At 54.1% G+C, this 18,273-nt stretch overlaps 1 protein-coding gene across 1 annotated transcript in view; it reads left to right on the plus strand.

The window, feature by feature from the left end:
• gtf2h4 (general transcription factor IIH, polypeptide 4) overlaps positions 1 to 18,273 on the plus strand; it is a 241,238-nt gene that overhangs the window by 10,071 nt on the left and 212,894 nt on the right. Inside the window, exon 2 of the mRNA XM_072475350.1 lies at positions 16,313 to 16,476. Within this exon, the coding sequence (XP_072331451.1) occupies positions 16,313 to 16,476 (164 nt within the window). The remainder of the gene's footprint in view (positions 1 to 16,312; positions 16,477 to 18,273) is intronic.

An 18,273-nucleotide genomic window follows, 5' to 3' on the forward strand; every position in this document is an offset into this window, starting at 1 on the left:
TGTCACTGTATAACACTGGGGAACAGTGCGGTGGGTACAGGTCTGTCACTGTATAACACTGGGGTACAGTGCTGGTGGGTACAGGTCTGTCACTGTATAACACGGATACAATGCTGGTGGGTACAGGTCTGTCACTGTATAACACTGGGGTACAGTGCTGGTGTGGACAGGTCTGTCATTGTATAACACTAGGGTACAGTGCGGTGGGTACAGGTCTGTCACTGTATAACACTGGGGTACAGTGCGGTGGGTACAGGTCTGTCACTGTATAACACTGGGATACAGTGCTGGTGGGTACAGGTCTGTCACTGTATAACACTGGGGTACAGTGCTGGTGTGGACAGGTCTGTCATTGTATAACACTGGGGTACAGTGCGGTAGGTACAGGTCTGTCACTGTATAACACTGGGGTACAGTGCGGTAGGTACAGGTCTGTCACTGTGAAACACGGGTACAGTGCTGGTGGGTACAGGTCTGTCACTGTAACACTGGGGTACAGTACTGGTGGGTACAGGTCGGTCACTGTATAACACTGGGACACAGTGCTGGTGAGTAGTGAGGCCGTGGAATGCCCTACCTGCTACAGTAGTGAACTCGCCAACATTAAGGGCATTTAAAAGTTTATTGGATAAACATATGGATGATAATGGTATAGTGTAGGTTAGATGGCTTTTGTTTCGGTGCAACATCGTGGGCCGAAGGGCCTGTACTGCGCTGTATTGTTCTATGTTCTATGTTCTATGGTGGGTACAGGTCTGTCACTGTATAACACTGGGACACAGTGCTGGTGGGTACAGGTTTGTCACTGTATAACACTGGGGTACAGTGCTAGTGGGTACAAGTCGGTCACTGTATAACACTGGGACACAGTGCTGGTGGGTACAGGTCTGTCACTGTATAACACTGGGACACAGTGTGGTGGGTACAGGTCTGTCACTGTATAACACTGGGGTACAGTGCGGGTGGGTACAGGTCTGTCACTGTAAAACACTGGGGTACAGTGCTGGTGGGTACAGGTCTGTCACTGTATAACACTGGGATACAGTGCTGGTGGGCACAGGTCTCTCACTGTGTAACACTGGGGTACAGTGCTGGTGGGTACAGGTCTGTCACTGTATAACACTGGGATACAGTGCTGGTGGGTACAGGTCTGTCCCTGTATAACTCTGGGTACAGTGTGGTGGGCACAGGTCTCTCACTGTATAACACTGGGGTACAGTGCGGTGGGTACAGGTCTGTCACTGTATAACACTGCGGTACAGTGCTGGTGGGTACAGGTCTGTCACTGTATAACACTGGGTACAGTGTGGTGGGCACAGGTCTGTCACGGTGTAACACTGGGGTACAGTGCTGGTGGGTACAGGTCTGCCACTGTAACACGGGATACAGTGCGGTGCGTACAGACCTGTCACTATAACACTGGGATACTGTGCTGGTGGTACAGGTCTGTCACTGTGAAACACTGGGGTACAGTGCTGGTGGGTACAGGTCTGTCACTGTGTAACACTGGGGTACAGTGCTGGTGGGTACAGGTCTGTCACTGTGTAACACTGGGGTACAGTGCTGGTGGGTACAGGTCTGTCACTGTATAACACTGGGGTACAGTGCAGTGGGTACAGGTCTGTCACTGTATAACACTGGGGTGCAGTGCGGTGGGTACAGGTCTGTCACTGTATAACACTGGGGTACAGGGCTGGTGGGTACAGGTCTGTCACTGTATTACGCTGGCATACAATGCTGGTGGGTACAGGTCTGTCACTGTGTAACACTGGGGTACAGTGCGGTGGGTACAGGTCTGTCACTGTATAACACTGGGATACAGTGCAGTGGGTACAGGTCTGTCACTGTAACACTGGGGTACAGTGCGGTGGGTACAGGTCTGTCACTGGATAACACTGGGATACAGTGCGGTGGGTACAGGTCTGTCACTGTAACACGGGATACAGTGCTGGTGGGTACTGGTCTGTCACTGTATTACACTGGTATACAATGCTGGTGGGTATAGGTCTGTCACTGTGTAACACTGGCATACAATGCTGGTGGGTACAGGTCTGTCACTGTGTAACACTGGGATACAATGCTGGTGGGTACAGGTCTGTCACTGTAACACTGGGGTACAGTGTGGTGGGTATAGATCTGTCATTGTATAACACTGGGGTACAGTGCGGTGGGTACAGGTCTGTCACTGTATAACACTGGGATACAGTGCGGTAGGTACAGGTCTGTCACTGTATAACACTGGGGTACAGTGCTGGTGGGTACAGGTCTGTCACTGTATAACACTGGGATACAGTGCGGTGGGTACAGGTCTGTCACTGTGTAACACGGGGATACAGTGCGGTGGGTACAGGTCTGTCACTGTGTAACACTGGGGTACAGTGCTGGTGGGTACAGGTCTGTCACTGTGTAACACTGGGGTACAGTGCTGGTGGGTACAGGTCTGTCACTGTATAACACTGGGGTACAGTGCGGTGGGTACAGGTCTGTCACTGTGTAACACTGGGATACAGTGCGGTGGGTACAGGTCTGTCACTGTATAACACTGGGGTACAGTACGGTGGGTACAGGTCTGTCACTGTATAACACTGGGGTACAGTGCGGTGGGTACAGGTCTGTCACTGTTTAACACTGGGGTACAGTGCGGTGGGTACAGGTCTGTCACTGTATAACACTGGGGTACAGTGTGGTGGGTACAGGTCTGTCACTGTGTAACACTGGGGTACAGTGCGGTGGGTACAGGTCTGTCACTGAATAACACTGGGGTACAGTGCGGTGGGTACAGGTCTGTCACTGTATAACACTGGGGTACAGTGCTGGTGGGTACAGGTCTGTCACTGTATAACACTGGGGTACAGTGCGGTGGGTACAGGTCTGTCACTGTATAACACTGGGGAACAGTGCGGTGGGTACAGGTCTGTCACTGTATAACACTGGGGTACAGTGCTGGTGGGTACAGGTCTGTCACTGTATAACACGGATACAATGCTGGTGGGTACAGGTCTGTCACTGTATAACACTGGGGTACAGTGCTGGTGTGGACAGGTCTGTCATTGTATAACACTAGGGTACAGTGCGGTGGGTACAGGTCTGTCACTGTATAACACTGGGGTACAGTGCGGTGGGTACAGGTCTGTCACTGTATAACACTGGGGTACAGTGCGGTAGGTACAGGTCTGTCACTGTGAAACACGGGTACAGTGCTGGTGGGTACAGGTCTGTCACTGTGTAACACTGGGGTACAGTGGAGGTGGGTACAGTTCTGTCACTGTAACACTGGGGTACAGTACTGGTGGGTACAGGTCGGTCACTGTATAACACTGGGACACAGTGCTGGTGAGTAGTGAGGCCGTGGAATGCCCTACCTGCTGCAGTAGTGAACTCGCCAACATTAAGGGCATTTAAAAGTTTATTGGATAAACATATGGATGATAATGGTATAGTGTAGGTTAGATGGCTTTTGTTTCGGTGCAACATCGTGGGCCGAAGGGCCTGTACTGCGCTGTATTGTTCTATGTTCTATGTTCTATGGTGGGTACAGGTCTGTCACTGTATAACACTGGGACACAGTGCTGGTGGGTACAGGTTTGTCACTGTATAACACTGGGGTACAGTGCTAGTGGGTACAAGTCGGTCACTGTATAACACTGGGACACAGTGCTGGTGGGTACAGGTCTGTCACTGTATAACACTGGGACACAGTGTGGTGGGTACAGGTCTGTCACTGTATAACACTGGGGTACAGTGCGGGTGGGTACAGGTCTGTCACTGTAAAACACTGGGGTACAGTGCTGGTGGGTACAGGTCTGTCACTGTATAACACTGGGATACAGTGCTGGTGGGCACAGGTCTCTCACTGTGTAACACTGGGGTACAGTGCTGGTGGGTACAGGTCTGTCACTGTATAACACTGGGATACAGTGCTGGTGGGTACAGGTCTGTCCCTGTATAACTCTGGGTACAGTGTGGTGGGCACAGGTCTGTCACTGTATAACACTGGGGTACAGTGCGGTGGGTACAGGTCTGTCACTGTATAACACTGCGGTACAGTGCTGGTGGGTACAGGTCTGTCACTGTATAACACTGGGTACAGTGTGGTGGGCACAGGTCTGTCACGGTGTAACACTGGGGTACAGTGCTGGTGGGTACAGGTCTGCCACTGTAACACGGGATACAGTGCGGTGCGTACAGACCTGTCACTATAACACTGGGATACTGTGCTGGTGGTACAGGTCTGTCACTGTGAAACACTGGGGTACAGTGCTGGTGGGTACAGGTCTGTCACTGTGTAACACTGGGGTACAGTGCTGGTGGGTACAGGTCTGTCACTGTGTAACACTGGGGTACAGTGCTGGTGGGTACAGGTCTGTCACTGTATAACACTGGGGTACAGTGCAGTGGGTACAGGTCTGTCACTGTATAACACTGGGGTGCAGTGCGGTGGGTACAGGTCTGTCACTGTATAACACTGGGGTACAGGGCTGGTGGGTACAGGTCTGTCACTGTATTACGCTGGCATACAATGCTGGTGGGTACAGGTCTGTCACTGTGTAACACTGGGGTACAGTGCGGTGGGTACAGGTCTGTCACTGTATAACACTGGGATACAGTGCAGTGGGTACAGGTCTGTCACTGTAACACTGGGGTACAGTGCGGTGGGTACAGGTCTGTCACTGGATAACACTGGGATACAGTGCGGTGGGTACAGGTCTGTCACTGTAACACGGGATACAGTGCTGGTGGGTACTGGTCTGTCACTGTATTACACTGGTATACAATGCTGGTGGGTATAGGTCTGTCACTGTGTAACACTGGCATACAATGCTGGTGGGTACAGGTCTGTCACTGTGTAACACTGGGATACAATGCTGGTGGGTACAGGTCTGTCACTGTAACACTGGGGTACAGTGCGGTGGGTATAGATCTGTCATTGTATAACACTGGGGTACAGTGCGGTGGGTACAGGTCTGTCACTGTATAACACTGGGATACAGTGCGGTGGGTACAGGTCTGTCACTGTATAACACTGGGGTACAGTGCTGGTGGGTACAGGTCTGTCACTGTATAACACTGGGATACAGTGCGGTGGGTACAGGTCTGTCACTGTGTAACACGGGGATACAGTGCGGTGGGTACAGGTCTGTCACTGTGTAACACTGGGGTACAGTGCTGGTGGGTACAGGTCTGTCACTGTGTAACACTGGGGTACAGTGCTGGTGGGTACAGGTCTGTCACTGTATAACACTGGGGTACAGTGCGGTGGGTACAGGTCTGTCACTGTGTAACACTGGGATACAGTGCGGTGGGTACAGGTCTGTCACTGTATAACACTGGGGTACAGTACGGTGGGTACAGGTCTGTCACTGTATAACACTGGGGTACAGTGCGGTGGGTACAGGTCTGTCACTGTTTAACACTGGGGTACAGTGCGGTGGGTACAGGTCTGTCACTGTATAACACTGGGGTACAGTGTGGTGGGTACAGGTCTGTCACTGTGTAACACTGGGGTACAGTGCGGTGGGTACAGGTCTGTCACTGAATAACACTGGGGTACAGTGCGGTGGGTACAGGTCTGTCACTGTATAATGCTGGGGTACAGTGCGGTGGGTACAGGTCTGTCACTGTGTAATACTGGGGTACAGTGCTGGTGGGTACAGGTCTGTCACTGTATAACACTGGGGTACAGTGCTGGTGGGTACAGGTCTGTCACTGTATAACACTGGGGTACAGTGCGGTGGGTACAGGTCTGTCACTGTATAACACTGGGGAACAGTGCGGTGGGTACAGGTCTGTCACTGTATAACACTGGGGTACAGTGCTGGTGGGTACAGGTCTGTCACTGTATAACACGGATACAATGCTGGTGGGTACAGGTCTGTCACTGTATAACACTGGGGTACAGTGCTGGTGTGGACAGGTCTGTCATTGTATAACACTAGGGTACAGTGCGGTGGGTACAGGTCTGTCACTGTATAACACTGGGGTACAGTGCGGTGGGTACAGGTCTGTCACTGTATAACACTGGGATACAGTGCTGGTGGGTACAGGTCTGTCACTGTATAACACTGGGGTACAGTGCTGGTGTGGACAGGTCTGTCATTGTATAACACTGGGGTACAGTGCGGTAGGTACAGGTCTGTCACTGTATAACACTGGGGTACAGTGCGGTAGGTACAGGTCTGTCACTGTGAAACACGGGTACAGTGCTGGTGGGTACAGGTCTGTCACTGTGTAACACTGGGGTACAGTGGAGGTGGGTACAGTTCTGTCACTGTAACACTGGGGTACAGTACTGGTGGGTACAGGTCGGTCACTGTATAACACTGGGACACAGTGCTGGTGGGTACAGGTCTGTCACTGTATAACACTGGGAATCAGTGCTGGTGGGTACAGGTTTGTCACTGTATAACACTGGGGTACAGTGCTAGTGGGTACAAGTCGGTCACTGTATAACACTGGGACACAGTGCTGGTGGGTACAGGTCTGTCACTGTATAACACTGGGACACAGTGTGGTGGGTACAGGTCTGTCACTGTATAACACTGGGGTACAGTGCGGGTGGGTACAGGTCTGTCACTGTAAAACACTGGGGTACAGTGCTGGTGGGTACAGGTCTGTCACTGTATAACACTGGGATACAGTGCTGGTGGGCACAGGTCTCTCACTGTGTAACACTGGGGTACAGTGCTGGTGGGTACAGGTCTGTCACTGTATAACACTGGGATACAGTGCTGGTGGGTACAGGTCTGTCCCTGTATAACTCTGGGTACAGTGTGGTGGGCACAGGTCTGTCACTGTATAACACTGGGGTACAGTGCGGTGGGTACAGGTCTGTCACTGTATAACACTGCGGTACAGTGCTGGTGGGTACAGGTCTGTCACTGTATAACACTGGGTACAGTGTGGTGGGCACAGGTCTGTCACGGTGTAACACTGGGGTACAGTGCTGGTGGGTACAGGTCTGCCACTGTAACACGGGATACAGTGCGGTGCGTACAGACCTGTCACTATAACACTGGGATACTGTGCTGGTGGTACAGGTCTGTCACTGTGAAACACTGGGGTACAGTGCTGGTGGGTACAGGTCTGTCACTGTGTAACACTGGGGTACAGTGCTGGTGGGTACAGGTCTGTCACTGTGTAACACTGGGGTACAGTGCTGGTGGGTACAGGTCTGTCACTGTATAACACTGGGGTACAGTGCGGTGGGTACAGGTCTGTCACTGTATAACACTGGGATACAGTGCTGGTGGGTACAGGTCTGTCACTAACACAGGATACAGTGCGGTGTGTACAGGTCTGTCACTGTATAACACTGTGGTACAGTGCGGTGGGTACAGGTCTGTCACTGTATAACACTGGGGTACAGTGCGGTGGGTACAGGTCTGTCACTGTATAACACTCGGGTACAGTGCTGGTGTGGACAGGTCTGTCACTGTATAACACTGGGGTGCAGTGCGGTGGGTACAGGTCTGTCACTGTGTAACACTGGGATACAGTGCGGTGGGTACAGGTCTGTCACTGTATAACACTGGGGTGCAGTGCGGTGGGTACAGGTCTGTCACTGTATAACACTGGGGTACAGTGCGGTGGGTACAGGTCTGTCACTGTATAACACTGGGGTACAGTGCGGTGTGTACAGGTCTGTCACTGTATAACACTGGGGTACAGTGCTGGTGGGTACAGGTCTGTCACTGTGTAATACTGGGGTACAGTGCTGGTGGGTACAGGTCTGTCACTGTATAACACTGGGATACAGTGCTGGTGGGTACAGGTCTGTCACTGTATAACACTGGGACACAATGCGGTGGGTGCAGGCCTGTCACTGTATAACACTGGGATACAGTGCGGTGGGTACAGGTCTGTCACTGTATAACACTGGGCTACAGTGCGGTGTGTACAGGTCTGTCACTGTATAACACTGGGGTACAGTGCTGGTGGGTACAGGTCTGTCACTGTGTAATACTGGGGTACAGTGCTGGAAGTACAGGTCTGTCACTGTGTAACACTGGGGTACAGTGCTGGTGGGTACAGGTCTGCAACTGTATAACACTGGGATACAGTGCTGGTGGGTGCAGTCCTGTCACTGTGTAACACTGGGACACAGTGCGGTGGGTGCAGACCTGTCACTGTAACACTGGGGTACAGTGCTGGTGGGTACAGGTCTGCGACTGTATAACACTGGGATACAGTGCTGGTGGGTACAGGTCTGTCACTGTATAACACTGGGATACCGTGCGGTGTGGTACAGGTCTGTCACTGTATAACACTGGGATACAGTGCTGGTGGGTACAGGTCTGTCAGTGTGTAACACTGGGGTACAGTGGAGGTGGGTACAGCTCTGTCACTGTAACACTGGGGTACAGTGCTTTCATAGTTATCATAGTATTTACAGTGCAGAAGGAGGCCATTCAGCCCATCGAGTCTGCACCGGCTCACCGAGCACCCTACCCAAGGTCAACACCGCCACCCTATCCCCATAACCCAGTAACCCCACCCAACACTAAGGGCAATTTTGGACACTAAGGGCAATTTATCATGGCCAATCCACCTAACCCGCACATCTTTGGACTATGGGAGGAAACCGGAGCACCCGGAGGAAACCCACGCACACACGGGGAGGATGTGCAGACTCCGCACAGACAGTGACCCAAGCCAGAATCGAACCTGGGACCCTGGAGCTGTGAAGCAATTGTGCTATCCACAAGGCTACCGTGCTGCCCCTGTGTAACACTGGGGTACAGTGCTGGTGCGTACAGATCTGTCACTGTATAACACTGGGGTACAGAGCTGGTGGGTACAGGTCTGTCACTGTATAACACTGGGACACAGTGCTGGTGGGTACAGGCTTGTCACTGTGTAACACTGGGACACAGTGCTGGTGGGTACAGGTCTGTAACTGTATAACACTGGGGCACAGTGCTGGTGGGTACAGGTCTGTCACTGTATAACACTGGGGTACAGTGCTGGTGGGTACAGGTCTGTCACTGTATAACACTGGGATACAGTGCTGGTGGGCACAGGTCTGACACTGTAACACTGGGGTACAGTGCTGGTGGGTATAGGTCTGTCACTGTATAACACAAGGATACAGTGCTGGTGGGTACAGGTCTGTCACTGTATTACACTGGGGTACAGTGCCGGTGGGTACAGGTCTGTCACTGTGTAACACTGGGACACAGTGCTGGTGGGTACAGGTCTGTCACTGTATAACACTGGGGTACAGTGCTAGTGGGTACAGGTCTGTCACTGTATAACACTGGGACACAGTGTGGTGGGTACAGGTCTGTCACTGAATAACACTGGGGTACAGTGCGGGTGGGTACAGGTCTGTCACTGTAAAACACTGGGGTACAGTGCTGGTGGGTACAGGTCTGTCACTGTATAACACTGGGATACAGTGCTGGTGGGCACAGGTCTCTCACTGTGTAACACTGGGGTACAGTGCTGGTGGGTACAGGTCTGTCCCTGTATAACACTGGGATACAGTGCTGGTGGGTACAGGTCTGTCCCTGTATAACTCTGGGTACAGTGTGGTGGGCACAGGTCTGTCACTGTATAACACTGGGGTACAGTGCGGTGGGTACAGGTCTGTCACTGTATAACACTGCGTTACAGTGCTGGTGGGTACAGGTCTGTCCCTGTATAACTCTGGGTACAGTGTGGTGGGCACAGGTCTGTCACTGTGTAACACTGGGGTACAGTGCTGGTGGGTACAGGTCTGCCACTGTAACACGGGATACAGTGCGGTGCGTACAGACCTGTCACTGTATAACACTGGGATACTGTGCTGGTGGTACAGGTTTGTCACTGGACAACACTGGGGTACAGTGCTGGTGGGTACAGGTCTGTCACTGTGTAACACTGGGGTACAGTGCTGGTGGGTACAGGTCTGTCACTGTGTAACACTGGGGTACAGTGCTGGTGGGTACAGGTCTGTCACTGTATAACACTGGGGTACAGTGCAGTGGGTCCAGGTCTGTCAATGTATAACACTGGGATACAGTGCTGGTGGGTACAGGTCTGTCACTGACACGGGATACAGTACGGTGTGTACAGGTCTGTCACTGTATAACACTGGGGTACAATGCTGGTGGGTACAGGTCTGTCACTAACACTGGGGTACAGTGCGGTGGATACAGGTCTGTCACTGTATAACACTGGGGTACAGTGCGGTGGGTACAGGTCTGTCACTGTATAACACTGGGGTACAGTGCTGGTGTGGACAGGTCTGTCACTGTATAACACTGGGGTGCAGTGCGGTGGGTACAGGTCTGTCACTGTGTAACACTGGGATACAGTGCGGTGGGGACAGGTCTGTCACTGTATAACACTGGGGTGCAGTGCGGTGGGTACAGGTCTGTCACTGTATAACACTGGGGTACAGTGCGGTGGGTACAGGTCTGTCACTGTGTAACACTGGGATACAGTGCGGTGGGTACAGGTCTGACACTGTATAACACTGGGGTACAGTGCGGTGGGTACAGGTCTGTCACTGTATAACACTGGGGTACAGTGCGGTGTGTACAGGTCTGTCACTGTATAACACTGGGGTACAGTGCTGGTGGGTACAGTCCTGTCACTGTGTAACACTGGGACACAGTGTGGTGGGTGCAGGCCTGTCACTGTGTAACACTGGGGTACAGTGCTGATGGGTACAGGTCTGCGACTGTATAACACTGGGATACAGTGCTGGTGGGTACAGGTCTGTCACTGTATAACACTGGGATACCGTGCGGTGTGGTACAGGTCTGTCACTGTATAACACTGGGATACAGTGCTGGTGGGTACAGGTCTGTCAGTGTGTAACACTGGGGTACAGTGGAGGTGGGTACAGCTCTTTCACTGTAACACTGGGGTACAGTGCTGGTGGGTACAGGTTTGTCACTGTATAACACTGGGGTACAGAGCTGGTGGGTACAGGTCTGTCACTGTATGACACTGGGACACAGTGCTGGTGGGTACAGGCTTGTCACCGTGTAACACTGGGACACAGTGCTGGTGGGTACAGGTCTGTAACTGTATAACACTGGGGCACAGTGCTGGTGGGTACAGGTCTGTCACTGTATAACACTGGGGTACAGTGCTGGTGGGTACAGGTCTGTCACTGTATAACACTGGGATACAGTGCTGGTGGGCACAGGTCTGACACTGTAACACTGGGGTACAGTGCTGGTGCGTACAGGTCTGTCACTGTATAACACTGGGATAATGTGCTGGTGGGTACAGGTCTGTCCCTGTACAACTCTGGGTACAGTGTGGTGGGCACAGGTCTGTCACTGTATAACACTGGGGTACAGTGCGGTGGGTACAGGTCTGTCACTGTATAACACTGGGGTACAGTGCGGTGGGTACAGGTCTGTCACTGTGTAACACTGCGGTACAGTGCTGGTGGGTACAGGTCTGGCCCTGTATAACTCTGGGTACAGTGTCGTGGGCACAGGTCTGTCACTGTGTAACACTGGGATACAGTGCTGGTGGATACAGGTCTGTCACTGTAACACGGGATACAGTGCTGGTGGGTACAGGTCTGTCACTGTATAACACTGGGATACAGTGCTGGTGCGGACAGGTCTGTCACTGTATAACACTGGGGTACAGTGCCGGTGGGTACGGGTTTGTCACTGTATAACACTGCGATGCGGTGCTGGTGTGGACTGGTCTGTCACTGAATAACACTGGGGTACAGTGTGGTGGGTACAGGTCTGTCACTGTAACACTGGGGTATAGTGCGGTGGGTACAGGTCTGTCACTATAACACTGGGTACAGTGCGGTGGGTACAGGTCTGTCACTGTGTAACACTGGGGTACAGTGCTGGTGTGGACAGGTCTGTCACTGAATAACAGTGGGGTCCAGTGTGGTGTGGACCGGTCTGTCACTGTATAACACTGGGGTACAGTGCTGGTGGGTACAGGTCTGTCACTGTATGACACTGGGGTACAGTGCAGTGGGTACAGGTCTGTCACTGAATAAACTGGGGTACAGTGTGGTGGGTATAGGTCTGTCACTATAACACTGGGGTACAGTGCGGTGGGTACAGGTCTGTCACTGTATAACACTGGGGTACAGTGCTGGTGGGTACTGGTCTGTCACTGAATAACACTGGGGTACAGTGTGGTGGGTACAGGTCTGTCACTGTAACACTGGGGTATAGTGCGGTGGGTACAGGTCTGTCACTGTATAACACTGGGGTACAGTGCGGTGGGTACAGGTCTGTCACTGAATAACACTGGGATACAGTGTGGTGGGTACAGGTCTGTCACTGAATAACACTGGGGTACAGTGCGGTGGGTACAGCTCTGTCACTGTATAACACTGGGGTACAGTGCCGGTGGGTACAGGTCTGTCACTGTATAACACTGCGATACAGTGCTGGTGTGGAGAGGTCTGTCACTGTATAACACTGGGGTACAAAGTGGTGTGGACAGGTCTGTCACTATAACACTGGGGTACAGTGCGGTGGGTACAGGTCTGTCACTGTATAACACTGGGGTACAGTGCAGGTGGGTACAGGTCTGTCACTGTATAACACTGCGATACAGTGCTGGTGTGGACAGGTCTGTCACTATAACACTGGGATACAGTGCGGCGGGTACAGGTCTGTCACTGTATAACACTGGGGTACAGTGCAGGTGGGTACAGGTCTGTCACTGAATAACACTGGGGTACAGTGCAGGTGGGTACAGGTCTGTCACTGTATAACACTGGGGTACAGTGCGGTGGGTACAGGTCTGTCACTGAATAACACTGGGGTAAAGTGTGGTGGGTACAGGTCTGTCACTGTATAACACTGGGGTACAGTGCGGTGGGTACAGGTCTGTCACTGTAACACTGGGGTAAAGTGTGGTGGGTACAGGTCTGTCACTGTATAACACTGGGGTACAGTGCGGTGGAGACAGGTCTGTCACTATAACACTGGGGTACAGTGCGGTGGAGACAGGTCTGTCACTATATTACACTAGGGTACAGTTTTTTTCTCCCATGGTGTAATGCTGATGAGGTTGGTGCAGTTGAAGGTATTGACTGACGTGACCCCGGAGCTGTGTATTAAGCTGCGTAACAGTGGAATGGGTTGGGTGATGTTTCCTGTTGGCCTCCCAGGAATGTAATGGCAGATGCTGTCTGTTGAGGCACCTGCAGCTGCCGTTGCTTCAGCTCTGAGTCCAGGGGCTTGTGGGTTTAACCTTTCGGCAGGACGTCGAGGCCATAACCTCGACTGTGTACAGTACGCACTGCCTGACCCAACACCACCCAGCCCACCCCTCCGCTGGCTGACTGCGGGATCTTGCTGTGCACCCAGCACTGCTGTCTCTGCACCGTAACGATGCTGCCTGCAGACACAGTGACCCGAGCATTCGGGTGAGGGCCATTCTCTGGGAAGGAAGGAGGTTGGAGCAGGAGTCGGCCGTTCGTGTCCTTCGAGTCCGTTCATCCACCGTTTTGTAAGATCACCGCTCGTCTGATTTCCCCTGGGGACCCCCCGGCTCGGTGGGTCTTGATGGGCAGTTTGGGCCCGCCTCTTCACCTCGCTCCAGCAACCTGTCCTCCCATTGCTCCTCCTGTGTCTTTCCCCAGCTTCCCCTTCTCGGCATCCAAGCTATTCACCTGACCTGTGCCCCGTGGTGGAGACTTCCACAGCCTCCTCATTCTTTCGAGGGAAGTCATTACTCCGGAAATCCCAACGTGCTTTTAATGACTGTTGTGCTTTGGTCTCGTTCACAAGTGGAAACATTCTCCCTGCATATATCACCATCAAATTGCCTCATCAGCTCAGGGATCCGGCAACCCCAGCTTCTCACCATTTCCCCAGTCCCCCTCTCGCCCAGTCCCCCTCTCGCCCAGTCCCCCTCTCGCCCAGTCCCCCTCTCGCCCAGTCCCCCTCTCGCCCAGTCCCCCTCTCGCCCAGTCCCCCTCTCGCCCGGTCCCCCTCTCGCCCGGTCCCCCTCTCGCCCGGTCCCCCTCTCGCCCAGTCCCCCTCTCGCCCAGTCCCCCTCTCGCCCAGTCCCCCTCTCGCCCGGTCCCCCTCTCGCCCGGTCCCCCTCTCGCCCGGTCCCCCTCTCGCCCGGTCCCCCTCTCGCCCGGTCCCCCTCTCGCCCGGTCCCCCTCTCGCCCGGTCCCCCTCTCGCCCGGTCCCCCTCTCGCCCGGTCCCCCTCTCGCCCGGTCCCCCCTCTCGCCCGGTCCCCCTCTCGCCCGGTCCCCCTCTCGCCCGGTCCCCCTCTCGCCCGGTCCCCCTCTCGCCCGGTCCCCCTCTCGCCCGGTCCCCCTCTCGCCCGGTCCCCCTCTCGCCCGGTCCCCCTCTCGCCCGGTCCCCCTCTCGCCCGGTCCCCCTCTCGCCCGGCCGCCCTCTCGCCCGGCCGCCCTCTCGCCCGGCCGCCCTCTCGCCCGGCCGCCCTCTCCCCCGGCCGCCCTCTCCCCCGGCCGCCCTCTCCCCCGGCCGCCCTCTCCCCCGGCCGCCCTCTCCCCCGGCCGCCCTCTCCCCCGGCCGCCCTCTCCCCCGGCCGCCCTCTCCCCCGGCCGCCCTCTCCCCCGGCCGCCCTCTCCCCCGGCCGCCCTCTCCCCCGGCCGCCCTCTCCCCCGGCCGCCCTCTCCCCCGGCCGCCCTCTCCCCCGGCCGCCCTCTCCCCCGGCCGCCCACTCCCCCGGCCGCCCTCTCCCCCGGCCGCCCTCTCCCCCGGCCGCCCTCTCCCCCGGTCCCCCTCTCCCCCGGTCCCCCTCTCCCCCGGCCCCTCCTCTCCCCCTGCCATTTTCTCTTCCTTCCCTCCCTCCTCCCAGCTTCCCCATCCACCAGCACCCCCTCCCCCACCACCCCTGTCCCTCAGCCACCCTGTTCCTCCCCCAGCCCCCTTCTCAACATTCTCCTTTTTTTAAATAAAGGACAATTTAATACTCGGCTGTTACACGGATTTGCATCCAATTTGCATTCGGCCCTCGAGCTTTCCCTCTTCAGCTCCCCTTCAGCATTTCCTCCTCCTCCTCCTCTCTCTCTCTCTAGTGTATTTACCTCACTTTCCCTTGAGCACATTTATTGTTTTCTTTCTCTTTTCTGGAGATATGGGTGTTGCCGGCTGGGCCAGCGTTTGTTACCCAACCCGAGTTGCTCTTGAACTGGGCGTCTCGCTCGGCGGTATTCAGAGTCAACCACGTTGCTGTGGGTCTGGAGTCACATGTAGGCCCGATCAGGGTAAGGGCGGCCTGAAGGGCATTAGTCAACCAGATGGGTATTTTACAACAATCGATAGCGATTTCACGGTCACCGTTTACTGAGACTAACGTTCAATTCCCGATTGTTTAAATTCCACCGCATTCCATGGTGGGATTTGAATCCGCGTCTCCCAGAGCGTTAACCTGGGCCTCTCTGGATCACGAGCGCAGTGACTGCGCCGCCCACTACTCTTCACCTCAACCACTCCACCTGGCCTCGGGGCCCCCCCCTGGGTAATGAAGTTTGCTTTGTCTCATTTAGGGCAATGATTGCAGTAGGCATGATTGTGGGGGCGTGGGAGGATGGAGTGTGGTGGATGCACAGTTAAGGTGTGTGACCTTCTGGGTGGCACCTCGCTCCCCGTCGAGTGGGCCGCCTGTCCGAGCGCCATATTTGGGGTTCACTCAAGTGGGAGAGGATGCTGGGGCCGATAGTCGACGATGTGGAGTGAGGCCGTTCGCAGGGTAACCTCCACACGTTCTTGTGTGCAGCTTGGTCTAATCCAGCTCAAGGTGGTGCACAGGGCACACCTGACCAGAACTCGGTGTTTTTTCCCCTGAGGAACAAGACAGATGCGAGCGGCGTTCCGGGGGGGTGGGGGGTGGCCAGCACCATGTCGGCGATTCTGAATATCGACCTGGGGCCTTGTTCCCCGGCGGCCATTTTGGTGGTATCGGTCCCGCCGGGGCTGCTGATTGCCCGGAGGAGGGTTCTGCTGGGGTGGAGGACCTGTTCTCCCTCCAGCACCTCGGTATGGCTGGGGGACCCAAATGGAGTTCTTCCACCTGGACAAAGTCGAAAACACCTCAGGAGGTCGGTTGAGGGGTTTCAGCTGAGGTGGCAGCTGTTCATTACCGACGTTTCAGGAAAGTGGTCACCCTCAGTGTTGGGGGAGGTGGGGGCTTATTTTGGTTGTCTATCTTTGGTAGATGGGATTTAGTTGGTTGGGGTTTTTGTTCTGTTGATTTTGTGCATCATCTGCTGCGTAATGTGGGTTTTTTTGTAAAATTCATTGGAAAATGGAAAATCTCGAATAAAAATATATTTTATATAAAAAAAGGGAGTAGGGTTCACTCGATAACCTGTTTCTATTCTCTCCCCGCTCCTCCCAGCAGCCTCCCTGCCAGTCAGTGCCCCTGTGCCGGACCGGACTGGACCGGAAGATGCAACGGGAGAAGCTGAAATGTAAGAATCTGCACGAGTACATGAGGAGCCTCAGCCCGACCGTCCTCGACAAGCTGTACAACCACCCGGCAACATGCCTGGCTGTCTTCAGGTGAGGCGAGCATCGGCTTGGCCCGGGGACCCCACCCCCCCGAGGTCTGGAGGGAGACCCTGCTGTCCATTTTAACAGAGGTTCCACAATGGGAAGGGGGATAGGGACACACTGTGGTTAACACTGAGGACTCGCAGCTAAAATGACACCCCTCCCGAATCCAGGGAAACTCAGTCAGGTTATAATGCCGTCGAAATCAGCCCTGGGATTAAACTTGGGATCTCCCCGTGCTGCACACCACATCTGGGTGACGTGTTGATGTGTTTGCACGGATGGGGTAGGTCACTTTTCGCCAAAGCTGGGTGGCAGTGGTAAGACCAGGATGTGCAGCAGCTTCACTGAATGCAGCTCAGCAAATCTCGGAAGAAGAAACAGGCCACGTCTGTGCAGGGGGCAACACAGCCTGGCCCTGATTTATAGACAGGCAGAAAAACACACACCCGCACACAACCTCACCCCCCTCCACACACGCATACACTCACACAGACTCACACACATGCTCGCTCACTCCCACGCTGTCTGCACATATCCACACATACACACACACACCCATTTGTGCACACACTCACATGCATAAGCACACGCGCAAACATCCACACGCACAGTAACACACATCACCACACACAGCAACACACATCACCACACACAGCAACACACATCACCACACACAGCAACACACATCATCACACACAGCAACACACATCATCACACACAGCAACACACGCAGCAACACACAGCAACACACATCACCACACACAGCAACACACATCACCACACACAGCAACACACATCACCACACACAGCAACACACATCACCACACACAGCAACACACATCATCACACACAGCAACACACATCACCACACACAGCAACACACACAGCAACACACATCATCACACACAGCAACACACATCACCACACACAGCAACACACATCACCACACACAGCAACACACATCACCACACACAGCAACACACACAGCAACACACAGCAACACACATCACCACACACAGCAACACACATCCACACGCACAGTAACACACATCACCACACACAGCAACACACATCATCACACACAGCAACACACATCATCACACACAGCAACACACATCACCACACACAGCAACATACACAGCAACACACATCATCACACACAGCAACACACATCACCACACACAGCAACACACATCACCACACACAGCAACACACATCACCACACACAGCAACACACATCATCACACACAGCAACACACATCACCACACACAACAACACACATCATCACACACAGCAACACACATCACCACACACAACAACACACACAGCAACACACATCACCACACACAGCAACACACATCACCACACACAGCAACACACATCACCACACACAGCAACACACATCATCACACACAGCAACACACATCACCACACACAGCAACACACATCACCACACACAGCAACACACATCACCACACACAGCAACACACATCATCACACACAGCAACACACATCACCACACACATCACCACACACATCACCACACACAGCAACACACACAGCAACACACACAGCAACACACACAGCAATACACAGCAACACACACAGCAACACACACAGCAACACACACAGCAACACACACAGCAACACACAGCAACACACACAGCAACACACACAGCAACACACACAGCAACACACACAGCAACACACACAGCAACACACACAGCAACACACACAGCAACACACATCACCACACACAGCAACACACATCATCACACACAGCAACACACATCACCACACAC

The sequence above is a fragment of the Scyliorhinus torazame genome, chromosome 14 (genome assembly GCF_047496885.1).
Source record: "Scyliorhinus torazame isolate Kashiwa2021f chromosome 14, sScyTor2.1, whole genome shotgun sequence".
NCBI lineage: Eukaryota > Metazoa > Chordata > Chondrichthyes > Carcharhiniformes > Scyliorhinidae > Scyliorhinus > Scyliorhinus torazame.